This window comes from Serinus canaria, chromosome 8, assembly GCF_022539315.1.
Source record: "Serinus canaria isolate serCan28SL12 chromosome 8, serCan2020, whole genome shotgun sequence".
Taxonomy (NCBI): Eukaryota; Metazoa; Chordata; class Aves; order Passeriformes; family Fringillidae; genus Serinus; species Serinus canaria.
The window spans coordinates 2,387,577-2,407,913 of record NC_066322.1 but is presented as its reverse complement, the minus strand read 5'-3'; the positions used below and the strand labels follow the sequence as shown (position 1 = coordinate 2,407,913).

Genomic DNA, 20,337 nt, shown 5'->3' with positions numbered 1-20,337 from the left:
TTGGATAAGTGACCCCATACAAAGGAAGAAGCAGCACCTTCCTCCCCCAGTACTGCTCAGGGAGGATTTCTGCCCCCACAGGGGATTCACCTTTGAGACCAAAGCTCTCTGTGTGGCAAAGCAGTGCTGGAGGTAAAGGGCACTTTGGTTGCAGGCCATGCTGTGCAGCAGCACTTTGAGCACCCCGCCGAGGATGCTCTCCTTGGACTCTGTCACGGACACGGTCTGCAAAGGGAAACCAAGGCTCCATGAGAAACAGGGACAACAAGACTCCATGAGAAAAATGGAAACCAAGGCTCCATGAGAAAAATAGAAACCAAGGCTCCATGAGAAAAATGGAAACCAAGGCTCCATGAGAAAAATGGAAACCAAGGCTCCATGAGAAAAATGGAAACCAAGGCTCCATGAGAAAAATGGAAACCAAGGCTCCATGAGAAAAATGGAAACCAAGACTCCATGAGGAAAATGGGAAACCAAGACTCCATGAGGAAAATGGGAAACCAAGACTCCATGAGGAAAATGGGAAACCAAGACTCCATGAGGAAAATGGGAAACCAAGACTCCATGAGGAAAATGGGAAACCAAGACTCCATGAGGAAAATGGGAAACCAAGACTCCATGAGGAAAAGGGAAACCAAGGTTCCATGAAAAAAAGGGAAACCAAGACTCCATGAGAAAAAGGGAAAACAAGATTCCATGAGAAAAATGGGAAACCAAGATTCCATGAGAAAAATGGAACCAAGATTCCATGAGAAAAATGGAACCAAGATTCCATGAGCAAAATGAACCTCCTGTGTGCCTGTCCATGTGGGAGAGAGCAAAGAGCTCTGACCAAAAGCCCTGTGCATGGGGAAATGACCCACTTAGCTGGGCCTGCCAAACAGCCCTGCTCTGAGGCAAACCCCTGGTGAGGAGCATCTGATCCCTGGATAAAGCAGGTGGAATGGGGATTCTTTGTCCTCACTGAGACTCTGATTTTTGGGGACATTGTTCTGCTAGAGGGAAAGCCCACGGCTGGGCTCTAGCTGGATTATTCAGGCACAAATTCAATCCCTGGCATTCCTGGGTGTCTCTGCAGATCAGAGGTGGATTTGGGAAGCATGGTCGTTCCTGCTCCCAGCCCATGCCCAGGTTCATCTGAACAGAAATCAGGGGACAAAGTGAGTACAGGTCCAGGAGGCTGACCTGGAACCCAGTGATTTGAGGCAAAACTGGAGGAACTGTTTGGGATAGGGCAAGATTTGAAGATTTTTATAGTTCATTCCTGAATAACTATTTCTTATACTACAAGGAAGGGAGAATCTTTAAATTCTCAATTTCAAGACTAAAGGAAGGCATAGCAATGTAAAACCAGATTGTTCCAGGCTGGGATTTGGAGAGGCATCACCCCCTTCCTGCTGCAGCTGAACAGTTCTCTCAGCACTGAGGCAGTTTTGTTTAACCTGCCTGGACAGGTGACTGTAATGTCATTACATCCCCATTTTCTTATCAGCCTTACCTGTACAACTATCTCTAGAGTATCCAAAATTATCAGGTTGGCTTCTGTTGCAAGATTCCCATCAATGAGTGCTTCATGTTCTATCTCTGCCCTTGACCTGATCAGAGAAAACAAAGAAGTAAAATTACTTCCTGATTTAGTATCAGACCTACATATTTTCCAGTCAAAAATGTTCTCTCACTAGCGGGAAACTCCCAGTTACAGTTTGTATACTTATCACTGGACAACACCACAAAGATATTTCAATGCACCCCCTGAGAGGACAGGAAGGAAAACTCAGTTTTTTTACAAGTACAGACTTACAGAGGCTTCACGTTCATCATGCTTGGAGAGCTCACACTGCTCTCTGACACTTCACTACTCTCCCAGAACACAACAACAGTTTAGAAGCCCAGTCCATCTCCAAACTGGCTCAGCAGCACTGCTAGGCATGCGACAGCACAACCAGGAACAGGACATGTGGCTTTATGCTGTGGACACACGGTGGTGCTACAAGAGCTGGGAACTGCACTCCCTCTGGGAGCAGCACAGTGCAGCCTGCCAGGCTGCAATCTTATCTCTCCAAGCTACACTGCATTTAATCTTTGAAGCACAACTTCCTCTCTCCGTTGAAGGACAAGGTTTTGGTGTTCCATGCCAGGCACTTGCTTTCCTGGAAAGCCTTGCAGAGTCCAGACACCCACTCACATCTGTGGCTCCAGGAATTCAGCACAACCAGCCCCTTCCAGGGGCACCAGCTGCACTGGGCAGACAGCCAGGGGTGTACTCAAAGAGCCCAACCCTGGCCTGCCCTGCCACAGGAGCCATCACTGACAGACTCATGCCAGGCCAAATCCCAGCAAGAGGGTGACCAAAATCCCAGAAAAACACACAGAAAGAAGGAGAAACTATTTGGCTCTTGGAGCTGAATTGTAGCAGCCCTTCCCTGCCACACTCCACATCCTCTGGGAGCTGGCTCACACCCCCAACATCTCCAGGACTGGAAGTTTTGGGACCTGATCCCCCATAAAATAATACCATCTGCATAAAAAGACAGCAGCTGTAAACTGTGCACAACCCTTGGAGTGAAAATCTTCTTTATGGGGTTTCAAAGGGCCAGGCTCTACCTACACACACAGGACACAGCAGAGCCAGTCACAGCAAGCAGGGGTTAGAAAGCAGCCCTAGAGTTTTATCTAAGCAGCTCATTTTGTGAGGTGAGACACCATCCTTTGTCCATCAAGGAATTCCACAGCTGTTCAATGTGTACTTGAGGTCCTTCTGGGAAGGACAGGACTCAGACCCAGTGCTGGCAGTGAACTGCTGAGTCTTCCAGGCCAAATTCTAATCTGGTATGGCTCTGGAATTTATATCTACATCACTTCATCAGCATTTGGGCATTTGGCTTTCCCAATGACTCAACAGGACTGGAGCCTTGGACAAAAAGCCACTGCTTGTCATAAGGAGAAACTATATTTTTTGTGGGACAAAACAACTAAAGGCTGTGAAGAATTGCTTTCTAGTCCAGGAAGAGTCAGTGTCTGCAAGGATAAAATTTGGCCTGATCTCCATGTGGGCTCTGAGGACCCTATTCCTCAGTTTCTTCAGAGCTTCACTCGGGCTGAGGTTGCTTCCCTAGACTGAGGAACAATTCTTTTGCTGGGAGGATGGAGACTAGAGGCTGCAATTTGAGGAGACAGAAAACGTGCACAGCAAAGCTCAAACACAACTCCTGAGCCCTCTGGATTAAACCACACCAAGAGAGGGAATTTTCAAGGAAATGGGTATAATAAGCCAAAAGAGCTCATTCCAGTCAGTTGCACACACACACTGAGAAGTTCTGCCAAGCATCACAAACAGTGCTGTGATGATTGAGTCTGCAGATGTACAAAATGGCAATTTGTAAGAACTGCACACCAATGCTACAGTACCTGGCTGGTTTGTGGCTTCTAAAAGCACAGCACATGTGGAAAAACAATCAAAGTGATGGATTAGGACAGGAAAGGAAAGCGAGCTTTGAGAACTCCAGAATGCTCTTATGGAATAAAGGAAATATGACATGAGATATAAATGCTATCTGTGGAAACTCTTAATGGATCTTCCCTCTAAATTACAGCTTAGGGCAGGGTTTTGAGACAGTAATGGATCGTATAAATCTCTTTAAATCTGATTTGGAAGTCTAAGGAAGTAAGGGACAGCAGAAAGGCAAAGAGTTGGGAGGGCAGTGTTGGAATAAAAGCTATTTGCTTTTTTTTTTTTTTTTTGCAATGCCAGCCCTGTGCATCTGAGGGCCCAAACATGAGCTGGCAATGACCTTCTGTGGGGAGGGGGACCCTGCTCTCACAGGCCTGGCACAGGGGTAGAGCAGAAGGAAAAGGCAGAGTTACTTGTCAAGCTTCTCGGTGTTCTGCCGCCAGTGAGTCATATCCTTTCTCCATCTCAGGTTCTCTTGACTTCCAAAGGCACTCCCAGAAGGGCTCCTCTCTGCAGGGAAACAGCAAAACAACAGCAGTCAGCTGATGCTCACTTCAGCTGCACGAGCAGCAGCTCCAGATCTGCTCACAAGTGGCAGGTGGCAACAAAGATGATTTTCTAGAGCCTGAGGCTCTGTGGCACTCACCCAGCATGTTTACATGGCCCTAATTCTGTCACTGCTGAGTGGCATGAGACACAGAGAGGCAGCTGAGGCACTCACTGGTGAGAGTCCCTTCCTTGGACTGCACAAGGAGCCTGAGTGTGCCAACCCTCAGCATTCCAACACTGCTGTCCTTGACTGGCACCCAGGAATGCTCTCAGGGTGGTGCCAAGACCCCCCTTTCCCACCTCACAATCTTTTATTCTCATTGCTGGGAGGGCAGGGGAATTTCAAGAAATAAAAGTAATCCAGCCACATTAAGAAAAAAAAATAAAGACTCCTATCTCTGAAGTGGTTCCTTAATTATGGCTCTAAACTACTTTTCCACCTTAGCCCACAAGGACAGGCTCATGTGGCAGAGCAGGAGACAAAACCACAGCTCTGATTCTTGTCCCCTGGGCCACCCTTTGAATTTTGGGTGTTCCTAAAAATTACTGGGTTTTACAAACAGTAGAAATCAGCAGAAGGAGCCTGTTAGCCCAACTACAGCTACTTCAAGTCTCCTTAAGTAAGCAGAAATGCCCAGGAATTCTCAAAGCTGTCAGAGCAAGATCAGGCAGTTTGTTTTCCTCTCTGATCCTTGAACAGGACACTCTAGAAGATGCTACACTGGAAAAAACCAAGGCAAGAACACCCCTTATATGAGATGTGATCTCACTTACAAAGGCAATCAAGTAGCAAATGAAGTGCCTGCAATTTAGGAAAGGTGTAGAGATTTTGCAGACTCAGGGAAGGATGCTGCAAACAGCTTTCCTAAGGGCCTCTTTGTATCCCACACCACAGATGGGTGCAAATAATTGTTGGGGATGGGAGGAGCAGCTTTTGGGGAAAAAAGGATGGCACAGAGGACTCCTTTACTTACCCAGCTGTCCTCTACTTCTTCGGACCATTTCCTGCCTTGCCCCTATGCTGCCCAAAATTGCTTCTTCAAGTTTGGCTCTCATGTCTTTTGACTTCTTAAATGTCAGACTGTTCATTCTTTCAAACACTTTCTTACCCTGCAAGTTCAAACAAAACCATGAGGGAAGATTCTTTCAAATTGGAATATTTGCTAAGAGTTAAAAACTCAAAATATCTGAAGACATGCAGTTAGAAAGTAACACAGATTAAGCTGGTAGGTAGATAAAACACTCAAATTCCAGCACTGCTACAGAAAACTCTCTTTTCAAAGTGGCACTGCAGCAGATTCCAGATGAGGAGCAAGCAGCACAAACTGCTTGAGGAATGGAACAAGGCACAGACACTCATGTGGCTGGGAAGTAAACATGGGAAAAGCCTGGCCTTGGGATTGTGAACACAGGAAATACTTTGGAGAGGGCAGGAAATGCCTTTCTGCAGTCGTGTAAAGGATGGGAGCGTAAAGGTCCCTGGCAGGGCCCGGGAGGGACTGCAGGAGGCTCCAGCTTGGCAGTACCTTGTACTCAAAGCAGGAGACACAGAGATAGAGCAGGTCCAGCAGGCGGTTGAGCTGCAGCACTGACAGGTCAGTGAACCACTTCTGCAGGACGCTCTCGTCCGCGTTCTTCAGCACCCACAGCAGGCAGATGAGGAGGCTGCGGCTGGACTCTGTTGAGAAGGTGGAGTGCTGCCTGCCACTCTGAAACAGATCAGGACAGGGCTTCACATTCCAATCACCACAGAGTGAGTTTCTTCCCTTGAGATAACTGCAATAACCTCAGCAGCCCAGGGATTAGGCAGAGGGGCTGCATGTTATCTCATGCATCTATCAGTGTCTCACTGAGAGTGCACCTAAACCCCAGCAGAATGGGGTGGGGCTGTGGTCCTGGAGTCAAGGCAAGAGAAGGCAGAAACGGGAGGGTCTGCCTGCTCCCAGAATCAGGATTCCCTCTCTGTGCAGAGAATAGGGAAAATGGTCCCTCCTTGTCTTCAGCCAGGTAGGCCTTACCTGGGGTAGAATTCGTTCTTAGGGTTTAAAGCTCATAGTGACTACTGCACTTCACAGAGCTTTTATAAGATTGTTTATAATCAGGAAAGAGAATTCTCCCACTTTCTGAGGTTTGTTGATTCCTATCCCTCCTTGGCATTTCCTTATGCCCCTCTGATACACACACAGCAACATGCCAATGTCCCCCTTGTTGCCCCTCTGCACACTCAACTACAAACTGATGTGGGTCCCCACAGGACCTGCTGAATATTTGCTGGTTGACACAGACTGAGGGTCAGGAAACGGGGAGAGATGGATTTGTACCGAAGAAGGGAGTAGGAAGCTGCTGGGCCGGGTGAGCTGGGGGACAGAAGTCCCTGCAATGGCCATGGCCACTGTCTGGCTGATCATGCTGCCACCCTCGCTCTCGTAATCGTCCACGGCGACACAGCTCGGCCTGCCCCGCTGGTTGTGGCTCTCTGCAGAGAAATACAGGACTTTAGTCAAGCCCCAAACCAAGGCTTCACCCCCTAGACTCCATCCACAGTGCTGGTCTCACTGAACTGGGAATGCAAACTGAAAATCATCCCACTCGAGGGGTCCTGCAAAGAACAGGACCATGATTTGAGGGCATAAAAGCAAAGAAAGCAATTCCCAATTGCAACCTGCACAACCTCAGTGCCTAAAACCCTTCTAACAAGGGACAACAGACCTCTTGTGCCTTTGAATACTCCAAATCTCTTCTTGTAGCTTTATTGTGTCACGAAACTCAGAGGATGTAGAGGAGAACTGTACATTCCAAACTATTCCTGACTGGACTCCCTGCCCTGATTTGAAATAACCTCTGCTGCTCTTTGGGACACTTTGCAAAGCACTCCTGAAAATGATCTGCTGATGGAGCACATGATAGGAGGAAGAAGAAGAACTCTGCTTATCCTTTGGAATTAGGAACTCTGCTTATCCTTTGGATTTAGGGACTCTGGCACAGCGTTGAGGGGTGACTTTTTAAGCAGGTCAGAGACATAGATGGAAGCTGGTTCTGCATTTACATCAGTCAGTGGGATGTAAACTAAAATGCACTGCCTTTTTTTTATTTCATGCCAACAAGTGGGCAAATGCAACTTTTGAGTGTTAACAGGCACTGAAGGCACATTTTGCAAGTGAAAACAACCCCAAAAAAAGGCCAAAATCACAATTCAGAGACAACCTCATCCGACAGCAAAGGCGTTCATAACTCAATTTCAGAACCCAAAGCCCCAAGTCTGGTGAGCAGACAGTCAAGGCAGAGAATATCAAATACCTGTGAAGTCATAGAGCTGAGGCACAGTTTCCATGATCACGCCAATCAGAGGTAGATACAGCATTGCCACCCGGGCCTTTACCTGGGGGTCAGCGTACCGCGGGTCCGAGTCGTGGCTGGACAGCAGGTTGTGTACCATGTTGATGACCTTCTTATGCAATCCAAATAATCTGTTAAAAGACAGTTGGGTCATGCACATTAGTTAATATCTTCAAAGCAAACTTTCTTTTGTAACTAAGGGGCTTCAAAAAGGAAAAAAAAAAAAATCCCATTTTTTATTTTTAACTTCAGGCGAATTGTGGCTGCATGGGTTTTTTTGATCTCCCATGGATTTTACAGATGGTTGGCTGGTTTTTCACTGTGCCTTGTAAAATGGGCAAAAATATCTCATGGAATGCACACCCATATAATGTGAACACTCTCATATATTCCATTAAAAACCCCCAAAGTCCCAGCTACTGCTATGCTGAAGCACTGACTCTATTAAAATCTCTTAGAAAAACTTAGGGAATATGGAAAACAGGGAGAGAAACTCGAGAGGACAGTGGGTTCAGTAAAACTATTCACTGTATTCTTTTTTTCTTTCTTTTTAACACCATTCACAGAGAGACAAACCCTCCTAAACCAGAACATTGCTTTAATCAAATGATCAGGAAGTTTCTGCTTCAGCTCCCCACCCTACCCCATGCAAATACTGAACCAAAACAGGAGACTACAGATCCATAATTCTGAATACAAAAAGTGGCAAAGACATGAAGGGATAGAAGGAAAAATAGCCAAAATGGCTTCTGTCATTATTCAGATGCAAACACTGGCAGAGCCCTTCTATAGAGCACCACGTGTGACCCTCCTTGAAAACACAAAAACTCCCCTGAATCTCTCAAGGACTCTGCTCCTTTCAATCCCCTCAGCCACCACGCAGAGGCAAAACTCTCCCAGAGCAAATAGCAGGTTCTCTCTGCAGCTATTTGCTTCTGTAGGCAAACCAGCCAAGAAGACACTTTACCCCATGCATGAAGCAGCCAAGGAAGCTCAGACATTAGGCAGTAGCAAAACATAAGCTGCAATGTTCAGACCTGAGGTATTAAAACAAGTGCTGAATTTCAGGCAGTATCCACTTTACCTGAAAAGTAGAGGTGAGTTCTGGTTAAAAAAAGAGGATTTGACTGGATTTTTGGGGGTTTTAAGTTGACTATAAGGCAGCAGTACAGCTTGGGAGGGCATCAGCTACTGGAGCTGCAGGTCCTCCCTGTGACTTTTAATCAAGCCATAATGAGATCCTACAATTGCTTGTTTGTGTAATTAGTGAGAGCCTTAACAACTAGGAAGGAAACGCTTATTTAAGTGACTGGTTCCTTTAGATTAAGGATAAAGAAAAGTCTTTGTATTATTTTGAAGGAGTGGCACCTAAATCGTGTTTTTAAAAATTCAAGGGAAACTATCCCACAGGCCATAAAACTGCAGATGGGGAAAACATCCAAGCAAGGCTGTGTCATTCCAACCTAGGGATCCATGGATTTCTTTGTCACTTTCCCTGAGTTGGGTGGGCACTGTGGTGGATCAATCCCTGGTAGAGAGGAGGAAATGCAGCCCCCTGCTCTTCCTGTCTGATAAGGCAGCCAATCGATCTCGCCTCCCTCCCCCCCTCCCTTATCTCAGCCCTGGCCTGGATTTCTGTCAACACCCACCCACCCACACTTGTGCAAAACCAACTCTGGTACTGAACTCTGAGGGCTGAATTCTGATTTTCTCACTTCTGGCCTGCACCCTCAGCCAAGATGGGCAGCGTGGGCACTGTGTGTGATGGCCAAAGCACCCCTGCAGTGTTTGCAGAGACAACTGTGCAGGGCCCAGCTGCTGGGACTGTCACGTTCAGCTGGATCCCTTCCCCTGCATGCTTTGTCCTGTTTTTCAGGTTGCAGGTGCTCTGCAGGGCTGCTCTGCACCCTGTCACTCTGTACCCTGTCACACTGAGGGATGCATCCAACAGACACCTCCAGGCACCAGGGAGCTGACTCCTCTTCTGTCCAACTCAATCCAAAGAGTTCTTATAAAATGAGCTAAAACTAAACATATCCTGCTAATGAAGCAAAAAGAGCAAGGACAGAACACACTGAAGGCTCTGGATCACTATGAAGCCCTAAAGCAGGTCTCTAACACAAGAAGCAGCTAGATGAACAGCCCTTTCCACTCCTGCTGCAGAATAATGAACTAGAAACAATTCTGAGCTTTCTCCAGTGGTGGCCACAATATTTTATGGAAGGCAAGTGTGAACTCTCTTCTGGTGATCATGCATGACTGTTAAAAGTCTTCACAGCAAGGGAAGAGCAGATCTGAACACACTTTGTTTACTTTATCTGACAGATCCACCAGGAGAAATGCAGAGGGTTTGAGCTTCAGAAGTCAACAAACCTGAAATTCCAGGTTTTTCTAGAAAAACAGTAAAAAGAAAATGTTCTACAGGTACACGTCTGCCCCCAGATTCAGGAGCTTGGATCCAAATGCATCTCCAGAGCTGAAGTGGTACCAGGGGCCTTTTTTTGGCTAGACAAGGTTTGAAAGAGGAGCTGTCACCCCAGGGGACACTAGCAAGCTCCTCTGTGCACAGATTCCCATCCTGGGCCAGGCTGAAGGGCTTGGTTTGCAGGTAGAGAACAGAAAGTTTGGGAAGAGCAAGGGCAGACCCACTCAGAGACAGGGCCTGATTTCCAACTAGTGAGCAGGATGCTCCTCTGGCACAAAAAGGATTTCTGCAGACAGCACAAATGGGTAAAGATTTGCTGCTTTTTCCATTTCAGGCCAAACAAATGGGACTGCAGTGTGTTATGTATATATACAGAAAAATATTCCAGTTTATGGCATCACTTTCTTCTCCAAGAGGAAACAGAATGAATGTTTAACTCCAGAGACCTCTTGGCAAAGGGGCAGAATTAACCATGAATCATCAGCATTTGTCGACTCGGCTGATATTTCTGAGTCCACCTTGAGAAAAATGTCTGTGAGGGAACTCAGGACTGTGGAAGCAATCAATAATTTCCATTGCAAGCCATTTTAAAGAGGCAAGGCAGAAAACAGCCCTAAATAACACAAGGAACAGGCTGGATGTCAGGACTAGAGCAGAAAATTATTTGCTGCACAAGCCAGGCGAGTCACTGACAAACTCTGCATGCTTGACTCTATTTGTCTATTTGTGTAACCCACAGGGGCCTCATCAATGCATAATTTACAGTTAAAAAGAGCTGGGACAACCACAGGCAAAATATATTGCAAGATTTAAAATCACCAGCAAGAGAGGCTTCCTAAATGTTGGAAATTATTTTCCTGTTACATTTGAGAAGAGCTATTTTCCTTTCAGAGCTCCAGCCGGTCCCCTGTGACATCTGGGGGCTCCAGCAGGAACCTCTTTCCCTCTTCTCAGCTGGAAAAATGTGACTGAAATCAGGTTTACAGAGTCTGGGATAAGGAAGAAACAGAAGGGGCAAGAAGAAAGAAGATTCTTAAATCACTGTTTTCTGATCATAGCTTAATAATTTATATAAATTCTGGCCATGCAGGACTTTCTTTGCATCCACCATTTGCTTGGAATTACAGAAAGCTCTTTGAAAAACAAAACTTTGTGAAGATTTACCCTTCTGCATCAGGATCTAGAATGACAGCCAGTTCTGTGAGCACCAGCCCGGCCAGGTAATGCTGCTGGCGGAAAGGCACAGACAACTCAAACATATTTGCAATCTTCTGGTCTTGGACATTTGTGGAGAACCCAGAACTCTGAAAAAATCAAGTTTCAGAAGCTGTATCATGAACAGAGTCAAAGCTTAGGAAATACACAAGAAGCAGTTTTCAGAATTAAAGACAAAGACAACCTCATGCCTTTTCCCTTTTTTCTGTTTGGATCAAGGCACATTTACACTTAAATTCCATCCCAGCTCAGTAACCCTTCCATTAATTCTGTTTGTTGTCACTGTCTTCCCCTGTTAGGAAAGTTAAACCAAATAACCTTTAAAAGTGGATTAGTTAAACTTTTAACTCCAAGATGCTCTTATCCAGGCTGAAGAAGGCTTTAATTGATTTAGTTTATGTGATTTTGCAACTAATTAATCCACTTGAATGACATACTAATTCAAATTACTTTTTTTTGGAGGGAGCTCTGAAGTCCCTTTTGTTGCCAGAAAAGGGTAACACTGGACAAAGTATTTGCCTTTATGGCTTATTTGTGTTTGTCCAATACAACAGGAGACCAGGTCCCTAAGGACAGCATGTGGTCACTATCAGGAGAGTGATATGGCCACTCTTTCCTCAATAATAAAAGTTCAAAAGAAATCAGAATCTCTGTGGCAGGAAAAACTGATTTCTAACTAAACACTTCCAAAAATATTACCAAGGGGGACTGAAGGTACAGTGATACAACAGCCTCAGAGGATTTCATTCCCTGCTCCAAGCTCAACTTGTATTTCCCAAATTTCTCAGTACCTGGGAAGTGGCTGAAGACACGGATGGTGATGGAGATGCAGGTGGTGTGAGCAAGCTGCAGGGTAAATTCAAGGTGACATAGTGCTCATGGCTGCAAATGATGCGCAGGAAGTCCAGCTTCAGAGATGCAAGGTTGCTGGGATTTGTTAAGGAATACACCTTTGAAGACACCTGGAAAATCCAGCCCACAGCATTGCAGTCAGCACCAAAAGAGAGTGTAACTGTGAGGTGAGCCCCCCTGGCCCACCCCTGCTCCCCAGAATCCCTCCCAAAGCAAGAACTGCAGAGCTTGGAGTCATTAAATGGTCACACCCACGTCCACAGCACTTTTTTGTGCCAGAAATTCAGTTCCTGATGAGCAGGAGTCACACACATCCCAGACACATCTCTCAAACCAAGATCTATACACCAGTAGTATTTAAATAACCAAATGAAGAACTGTGGGCTTCACCTGTTGAGGGGTCGGAACAAGGCGATCTTTAAGGTCCTTTCCAACCCAAACTGTTCTTTGATTCTGTAATTCCCACATCCTATTGATTTCAGCAGGGAGTTGTGAGAACCAGTGTGATGCATTAACAGCTCCAAGATGCAGGTTGGTTTTTATACATATATCTTTTATATATAAAAATAGAATTAATGACACATAATATATGTAATATACAGCAGGCAGCTTAAAATCTTAAATGCTCTTGCTGTTCTTCTGCCCCTACAGAGAATGTTTTAGACTCTACAGGGAAAATGAGTCTAAGCTTAGTCCCACTTCCCACTGATCCCCAGTTATCTCCTCTGTACACAGTGTCAGAATGGATATTTGTAGTCAAACAAAACTTTGTGGTTCAGGGTGATTTCCCTGTCACACTGCAAATGTGGGAGGAGCCCTCCTTATGGGGAAGGACACCCTGCATGCCCCAAAGGATGGGAGAGGAGCTCAGTGATCAATATGATCATCCAGGGTCACCATGTCCTTAAGAGACCACGACAGTCTCTGAGCTCCTTCACAAAACCTCCCACTACTTTTTGATTCAATTACTCTGAACATGGTGAACAGAGGGAATAATTCTCCTTTCCTGCTGCCTGTCCATTCACTCCAGAGAGTGATTCCTAATTAACAGTTAAGTGTGTAATCAGAGAGGCGTAAACCCTAAATCACCTCTGAGAATGCCCTGCTCTAAGAATACCTGAACAGTGGAATTCTATGTCCATATTTTACTGTCTGTCCAGAGAAATCTAACACTAACAGGCTCTGCCACGGTTCAGTTAAGCCACAATTGTTAACTGCATTCACCTGTTTGTAGCAGGTCTTAATAAGACCAAAAACAAATCCTCTGTCCATGATGGACAACAAATCATTGAGGAAAAACGCGAGACTGGTGTTGAGCCGCTCCACCATTTCTGTGTCCTGGAGAGAAGGAAGAGAAAACCAGAAAGCAGATGAAGAGCCCTGTGTGTTTTCAAGCAAACAAGAGGCAGGAGGGCTGGTGGCTGAGCTGGGCTCAGTGTAATTGTTTGCCATCACCTTCTGGAAGCGGGAGACTATATCACCAGCGATTGTGCTGACCAGTGCAGACACGTCATCCATGAAGCGCTCCGGGAAACGATTCTTCCTCGGCGCATCCAGTTTGTCAGCAAAATACAGATGATGCACCATGCTCTTCACCTAGGGGGATATAAATTATAGCAGAGCCACTTGCAGCTGTGGCTGGTTCTGTTTGAAAGCAGGGGCTGGGAGACATCGGGGAGGTGTTTGCTCACCATCAGCTCGAAGAAGAACCAGGCCTGCTGCAGGGCCGCCTCCCGCACGCTCCCACTGCACACAACCCACTGCAGGGCCAGCTCCTCGTGGAAAAGCTACAGAGTCAAAGCCAGAGTCAGCCCGAGCCTCCAGGGCAGCTCCCAATACAGCCCCCATGAGAAATGTCAGCACGGTCCGTGGCAAGTGTGGCAAACAATGAGTTAAGCAAACTAAATAACTGAGGACATGACAGCAGTGGTGGCATCCCATAAAGAAATCCCCAGCTAACAATGAGGGATGAGGTTATGACATGTGATGTGAGAAACGATTCACAGCATCTCGCTCCAGGATTGAATCTCAAGTGTCAAAAGAATTTTCCGCCCACCCCCAAGAAATAATAATTAAAAATAAGGTTGGTGCTCAAATTAGTTTAGTTTAAAAAGTCTACCTTTCTGCCTGGTCTGATTTTTGCAGGAAAAAGGAGTAAAAAGTGGACACAAAGTGATTTGTACAAAGATGTATATTTACTGTGAGAAAGGACTTAAAACAGTAAGAAAGAAACACGGGGCTCAAACAGCTCTTGGATTTCTTTTCTCAGAAAAGACCCACAGACAGACAGTGGCAGTGGCCACATTTGCTTTACACAAAAACTCTGGCATTTTGCCTTTCTGACATGGTTTACGAGGTCCTCATCTCCTCTAAGGGAGTTCACTTTCAAAGTGACTCCCATTCCATTTCTGGAGTCTCTCTGGATTAATACCTGGATAAGTGAGCTCAGCACACTGAGCCATCCAACACATTTTCATTTTGCACACAAAATGCATCATTTACGTGTCTAGACAGTGCTATTCATATTTTTTGAAAGCCAGTAATAAACTGGCCCCAAACACTATGGCCATTAAATCAGACAAGCAACTCCTGATCATTTAGTTCTTCCCAATTCCACTCCAAATACTTCACATTCCCTACAGCCTGGATATTCAGAGGTGTTAAGCACCAGCAGTTCCTAATGACCTCGGGAGGGAAAAAAACTAATCAGGCTATAAATAAAAGAATAAATTGCATCACGTTTTCAGAATGACTTGACCTCCCTGCCCCACAATATCAATTGTCTCCACTGAAATCTACCTTTTTGGTTGGTAATCGTCCTGTTAATGTTTGTAAGAAACTTGACGTCTCAGTGTGCGAAGACATACGATTACAACTTCGATCCGTAGCCTACGGAGTGGAGATGAATGAATGATGACAGGACATTAAAGTTTGCCGTGGATGGGTTTTGCAGCTCAAGGACAACGAACGTTTACAAAAATACTCTTCCAACTGTAGGGTTTTTACAGCTTTTTAAGCATTCTCAAACTCTTAGGCATTTACAGATTGGGTCTAAACAAAACGACAGCAATTCTGATTGGTTTTAAGACATAGAGGTTATTTAAAGAACTACATGTTCTGATGCACAAAGACAATGCTGCAAAGCATGAAACTTTTCCATTGTTGCATTTTATCAACATGCACAGGTAATACTTGGAATTTCAGCCCATACCTCTCAATCTACCAGAGGCCAAGCATGGGGGATGTACCCACAGCCATGCTGCTGCTGCCACGGGTAAGGGGAAAATCACTCAAGTTCTGCTTCTGATGGAAATAATTTGCCATGAGAGCAAGTGAACTGGACTAAATATTTTGGGAAGGCTGATGAACTGGGAAAGAGGAGCAGTTGAGAGGTATGTTCAAGGCAACCATGCAGTGGAGAGCAGCAGGCAACGGGGGCTAAATAAACTCTTCCTGACTGAAGCTGCTGTAAAGTTTTCATACTTTGCAACACAGAACAATACAATTGGCCCTGGCAAATCACTGCCTCCAGCACTCAAATTTACATGTTTTAAGAGAGAATTTCATATGTGGCAATCAATTTGGGTTCACAGAATTCCACTCAAACACGTCATGAAGGATTACTGGACGATGAATACTAAATGCTTGATGAGAATGGCAAAATGGTTCACGACATCGAAAGGAATGGCAAACATGGACAAAACTATGAAGCTGTGATTAATGTTCCCACTTAGAAATGTGCTCCACCTGAAGCTGAAACTAGTGTGAGAGAAAGAGAAAAAAAAGAAAACAAAAGCAGTCACAGCATTTACATTTCACAGACCAGCAACCACTGAAATGAAAGGAGGGGACACGTTCACGCGACCGGAGGTTTTTCATGCAGTGTGGTGGGGTGGTAGGGGAGAAGATGATAATTTATAAAATCAAACTGAAAAGTTTTCAAATAAACAATTACGACAAAAAAAAAAAAAAAAAAAGAAAAGAAACCATCAAAACTGGAATATGCACTGAAAGGAAGATATTCTACAGGGAAACATCAGGGAAAACAAAGGCAGAAAAACCTCTACCGAAGACACCACCTGTGTTGACTCTGCACTTGGGCTGGGGTTGGATCCCCATGGGGCTGCTTTTGGACCACCAGTGTTTACCCAGGAATTGGAGCGGTCCAAGCCCTGGGCATGTGACAGAAAGCAGTTGGGAAAGGAAAGAAATATTACATGTTGCATGCCATACAGTAGTCAAAGTTCAGTCCTTATAAGCAATCAAAGTGGGTACACTGCAAACACATCAGCACTTAGAACCTGAGTTCTCAGGCGCCTGTCGAGACATTGAGTCCAGAGGATTATTTTATATCTCACATACACACAGAACATTAATCCTGTCAACAGCTCTGGTCTGGCCTGTCCTGTCTGGAATGCTTGACATTCAAAAATTCTCCTCCTCCTGAAAAATCCCACTTGTCCTTTGCTCAGTTTAAACCCATTCCCATGGAGCCAAGTGAGATTTACACTGTGACAGAGGAAAACGGTGCCGAGATGTGAGGATGCTCTCTGAGGTCTCCAGCACCTTCAGGGTAGCCCAGAGTTCATAAGCTCTACAATTCTTACAGAAATGCTGAGAAACTGAAGAGGCTGACTGTCAATCCTCACAGGGTTCCCTGCCTATGGAATGAAAGTCCAGCACTGCTGGCAGAACCTGTGGACAGGATTTCACTTGGGCATTTCCCCTGGGCACTCTGGCAAACGGAGGAAAGAGCACGTACCTTTTTCTGGAACCAACCTATTTTCCAAGCAAAGCATTTGAAAAACCATCCTGCTTTTCAAAAGCTCAATCTAGCCTGTACTCTAAATTCTACTGCAATGGATCATTTTGGCAAAATTACTGTGGATCCCTCCTTCCTCTGCTCTCTCCTCCTTGAGACACTCAGAAAGAAGGAAAAATTAAACTTGTGCTGTCACCCAGGCTGCTCCCAAATCAGGAACACTCAGGGGGATGGAGTGGCCTTCCCTGGGTCCCAGGAAGCAGCTCTGACAGACACAATTCCTTATATATACCACACATTGATTTTGCCAACCCTCACCTGAGCGACAGCTCCCATCCTCACTTCTGTGCCAACTTAGGGCTTTTTCCCCCATACACAAAGCAAAGGTGAAGCCCATTTCATCCCAGTGATCAGCATCAGCTGCCAAGTCCACCAAGCCAAATCATCTATTTCTCTCAGCAAACTAAAATCCACCTCAAGGTTGAACCTGGTGTGAGAGCTGTAACCTGGGATTCAAACCATTAATCCACTGAGCTCCTTGAGGCAGAGCTCAGCAGTGCTGTAATTTTGCTTAAGATGTCCAATAAAAAAAATACTGAACACATAAGGAGAGTGTTTTAATCTCAATTACTTTTTGGCAGGAATAAATCAAAGCCCTGTGCCCTGCTCAGCCCCATAAACATGCTTTATTTTGTTCACAGTGATTTAAAGTCGAAAGGGCTTTGCAGAATGCTGAACTAAGCTCTTGTTTTGTAAAATCAGGACTAATTTTGAAAATGCCTTTATCCCCCTCACATTTCTCTCTCAGGATTTCCTAATCTTGTCACTCTGGTCCTGAGGATAAGAATTAAACACACACTGTATTTGCAGAAGCAAAAGTCATTTTGTAAGAATCTAGAAAGGGAGGGATTCTTTCCTCTTTAGAAAACAGAAGGAGTAAGAGCTTCTTATTGCTTGGCAGAGTCACTCCAAAGTTCACAAAGCTGTTGTTAAATTCTGTGCTGCCCCTGGGGCTCAACCTGCAGCTGGCTCTGTGCAGGAACATAACCCACATCTCTGAAAATCCACTGGCAGAGCAATGAAACCCCACAATGTCTTCTGGGCTTTTCCCAGCACACCTCCAGCATTCCAGGATCACTTTAAACATGTCATTTTTGACATTTCATACATTTTCTTTAGTAGGGAATAAAATTTACATGGTTTCAATTTACAAATGATGGCAAAGCAAGTGACAGCCCTAAGACCTCCTCTGCTGTGACAATAAACAGAAATCTTCCAAATCCTGCAGAGTTTTCAAAATCAAGTAAGAAGGTGATAAGGGAGACTTAAAGCACTTATACCACACCTCTAAACACCTTACATTAGAGTAAAAAAATAACACAAGACTCGACTTTGAAGACCTCCCTCAAACAACAAAAAACCCCACAATTTGAGCTGTTTTAAAGCAGAAAACTTCCTGTGATAGGGAACCTGAGCTTCAAATTAGAACCTATCTATTCTTTAAGGCATTACTTGGAGGGAAACCAGGAATTTTTGCACCCTTTTACTCATGTCAGCATCTCAAGAAGTGTCTTATTTTTGTCTGTTAAGAAACAGAAATAATTACATTCAACCAAAAGTCTGTATAGCCATACTGACGTTAATTCCTGATGCTCAGACTACCCTAAAGGAAATTTTTCCCTCAACAATTGTCCACAGAACAGGTTTTCCTTCAAAGCCTGGAGTACACCTCTGGAAGAAAATCTCTCTTCATTTTGTACTGTGACATTATTCACCAAGCCAGCACACGTTAAACTTCTGATAGCCTGGGTAAATTCCATATGCACATCAGTGCCTGTGGCATTTCACAAAAGGTCAGGCTTGTTTAATTAGCAAGATACTGAAGTGGTCTTTAAAATATTTCAAGACTTCCAAGTCCAGACTTTGATGTAAGAAATAATCATTTGCCTACCCACAATTCTTCAGCCTCTTATTTGGTCAGCAAATGATGTTGTTATTCATTTAAAACTGGTAACCTCTTCCTCAAACTGTGTTTTTCTTGCCCTTATAAAACCCAGCATCAGCCACATCAAGCCTGTCTGGTCAGGGTGGTGGCTTTGGTAACAACCTGTCTCCCTAAACTTCCAAAGGAATTTAACAGCTCCCTGAAAGGGCTCAGGAATTTACCTCTGCTGGAAGAGTGGAAGGACATGGTGGGAAAGAGTCTAACCCTGATAAGTTATCACAGTTTGAAGAATATTTAAAAAAAAAAAAAAAAAAAAGAGAACCCCAAAGCAGCTTGAACACTCCTCTCAAGGGAGGGAATTACCAACACTGCTTTGTCCTGGCTCATCCCACCTATTTTAGGCACAAAATGAAGGGCTCAGATTGGGACTGTGGTGGTTCTCTGTAGTTCGAAGTCAGCAGAAGGAGATGGATTTACTGAAATTTACTGCATTTACTCTACTCAAGAGCCAGAGTACAACCATGCTGGATGCTCTGCACCAACACTGGAATGACACTTTCTGGGGTGGGCAGCCAGTGTGGGAGTTAGTGCCCCTGTGCTCAGCTGGCCGCTCTGTGCCTCCCACCAAGCATCCCAAATCCTCCCTGGGCCACACAGGGAGCAGGAATATTCCTGCAGTGTGCAAGACATCCACTCTGGACACGAGGAGTAGAGAAACCTGAGCAGCTGAATGCAGAGGAGAGGAGGAGTTTGGGGTTGGGAGGGAAGAGTGGGCTAAGAGGATGCAGGGTTTGGGGAGACAGAACAGAGCTGGGCTCAGGATTCGGCTGCTGGCCATGCAAAAAGTGAGGGGGAGACAAATCCAGAAGGACTCCTGCCCTCAGCCCCCACACTTGTGGAAGCAGCACTCCAGGATGGCTCCAAAAGTCAGAGACATTTCCAAGGAGCAGCGTTCCTGTGGTGCCAACAGCAATCGCCAGGAGAGGGCTGAGGAGGGGCAGGGACACCCCCCAAGCCCTTCCCTGGTACTCAGGAAGGACTGGGAGCTGCTGGGGCTCTGGGGGGGTCCCTGGCAGCACAGGACAGACAGGACAGGAGAGGACAGACGTACCTTGGTGCCGATGATGGAGCGCACCTCGTCATCGGGCGAGGTGGGGGTGCCGGAGATGTCGGGGTTGCTGTTGCTGAGGCTGCGCGAGCGGTTCAGGTTGAGGCTGGCGGGGCGCACGGCCGACCTGGCCATGGTGGCGTAGTGCACAGAGCCCCCCAGGCCGCCGGGACCTGCAAGGACATCTGGTCAGTGTGGTCACCCCTCACCCAGAGCCCTCAGGACAGCTCTGCCCAGTCAGTGCAGCCACTTCTCACCCAGAGCCCTCAGGACAGCCCTGCCCAGTCAGTGCAGCCACTTCTCACCCACAGCCCTCAGGACAGCTCTGCCCGGTTAGCCTGGCCATCCCTCACCCAGAGCTCTCAGGACAGCAAGGCCTGTCCGGTCAGTCCAGCCATCCTCCACCACCCAGAGCCCTCAGGACAGCTCTGCCTGGTCAGTGCAGCCATTCCTCACCCAGAGCCCTCAGGACAGCAAGGCCTGTCCGGTCAGTCCAGCCATCCTCCACCACCCAGAGCCCTCAGGATGGCCCTGTTTGGTCAGTGCAGCCATCCCTCATGCAGAGCCCTCAGGATGGCCCTGGTCAGCCTGGCTGTCCCTCAGCCAGAGCCCGTCAGGACAGCAAGGCCTGTCTGGTTAGTCCAGCCATCCTCCATCACCCAGAGCCCTCAGGACAGCCCTGCCTGATAAGCAT

At 46.0% G+C, this 20,337-nt stretch overlaps 1 protein-coding gene across 8 annotated transcripts in view; it reads right to left on the bottom strand.

Annotated features, from left to right (window-relative positions):
* The window catches only part of DOCK7 (dedicator of cytokinesis 7), a 96,719-nt gene that overhangs the window by 17,607 nt on the left and 58,775 nt on the right, over positions 1-20,337 (bottom strand). For 4 of the 8 annotated variants that reach the window (XM_030226408.2, XM_030226410.2, XM_050977769.1 and 1 more), the window contains exons 22-35: positions 19,647-19,816; positions 14,628-14,717; positions 13,520-13,615; positions 13,284-13,424; positions 13,053-13,166; positions 11,768-11,938; positions 10,926-11,065; positions 7,298-7,467; positions 6,322-6,476; positions 5,527-5,709; positions 4,975-5,110; positions 3,865-3,961; positions 1,499-1,595; positions 91-225 (exon numbers count right to left, since the gene is read on the bottom strand). In XM_030226408.2, the coding sequence (XP_030082268.1) occupies positions 91-225; positions 1,499-1,595; positions 3,865-3,961; positions 4,975-5,110; positions 5,527-5,709; positions 6,322-6,476; positions 7,298-7,467; positions 10,926-11,065; positions 11,768-11,938; positions 13,053-13,166; positions 13,284-13,424; positions 13,520-13,615; positions 14,628-14,717; positions 19,647-19,816 (1,895 nt within the window). Of the gene's footprint in view, positions 1-90; positions 226-1,498; positions 1,596-3,864; positions 3,962-4,974; positions 5,111-5,526; positions 5,710-6,321; positions 6,477-7,297; positions 7,468-10,925; positions 11,066-11,767; positions 11,939-13,052; positions 13,167-13,283; positions 13,425-13,519; positions 13,616-14,627; positions 14,718-15,907; positions 16,001-19,646; positions 19,817-20,337 lie in introns of all 8 variants that reach the window. The other 4 variants (XM_030226406.2, XM_030226407.2, XM_030226411.2 and 1 more) reach the window with 2 other exon arrangements.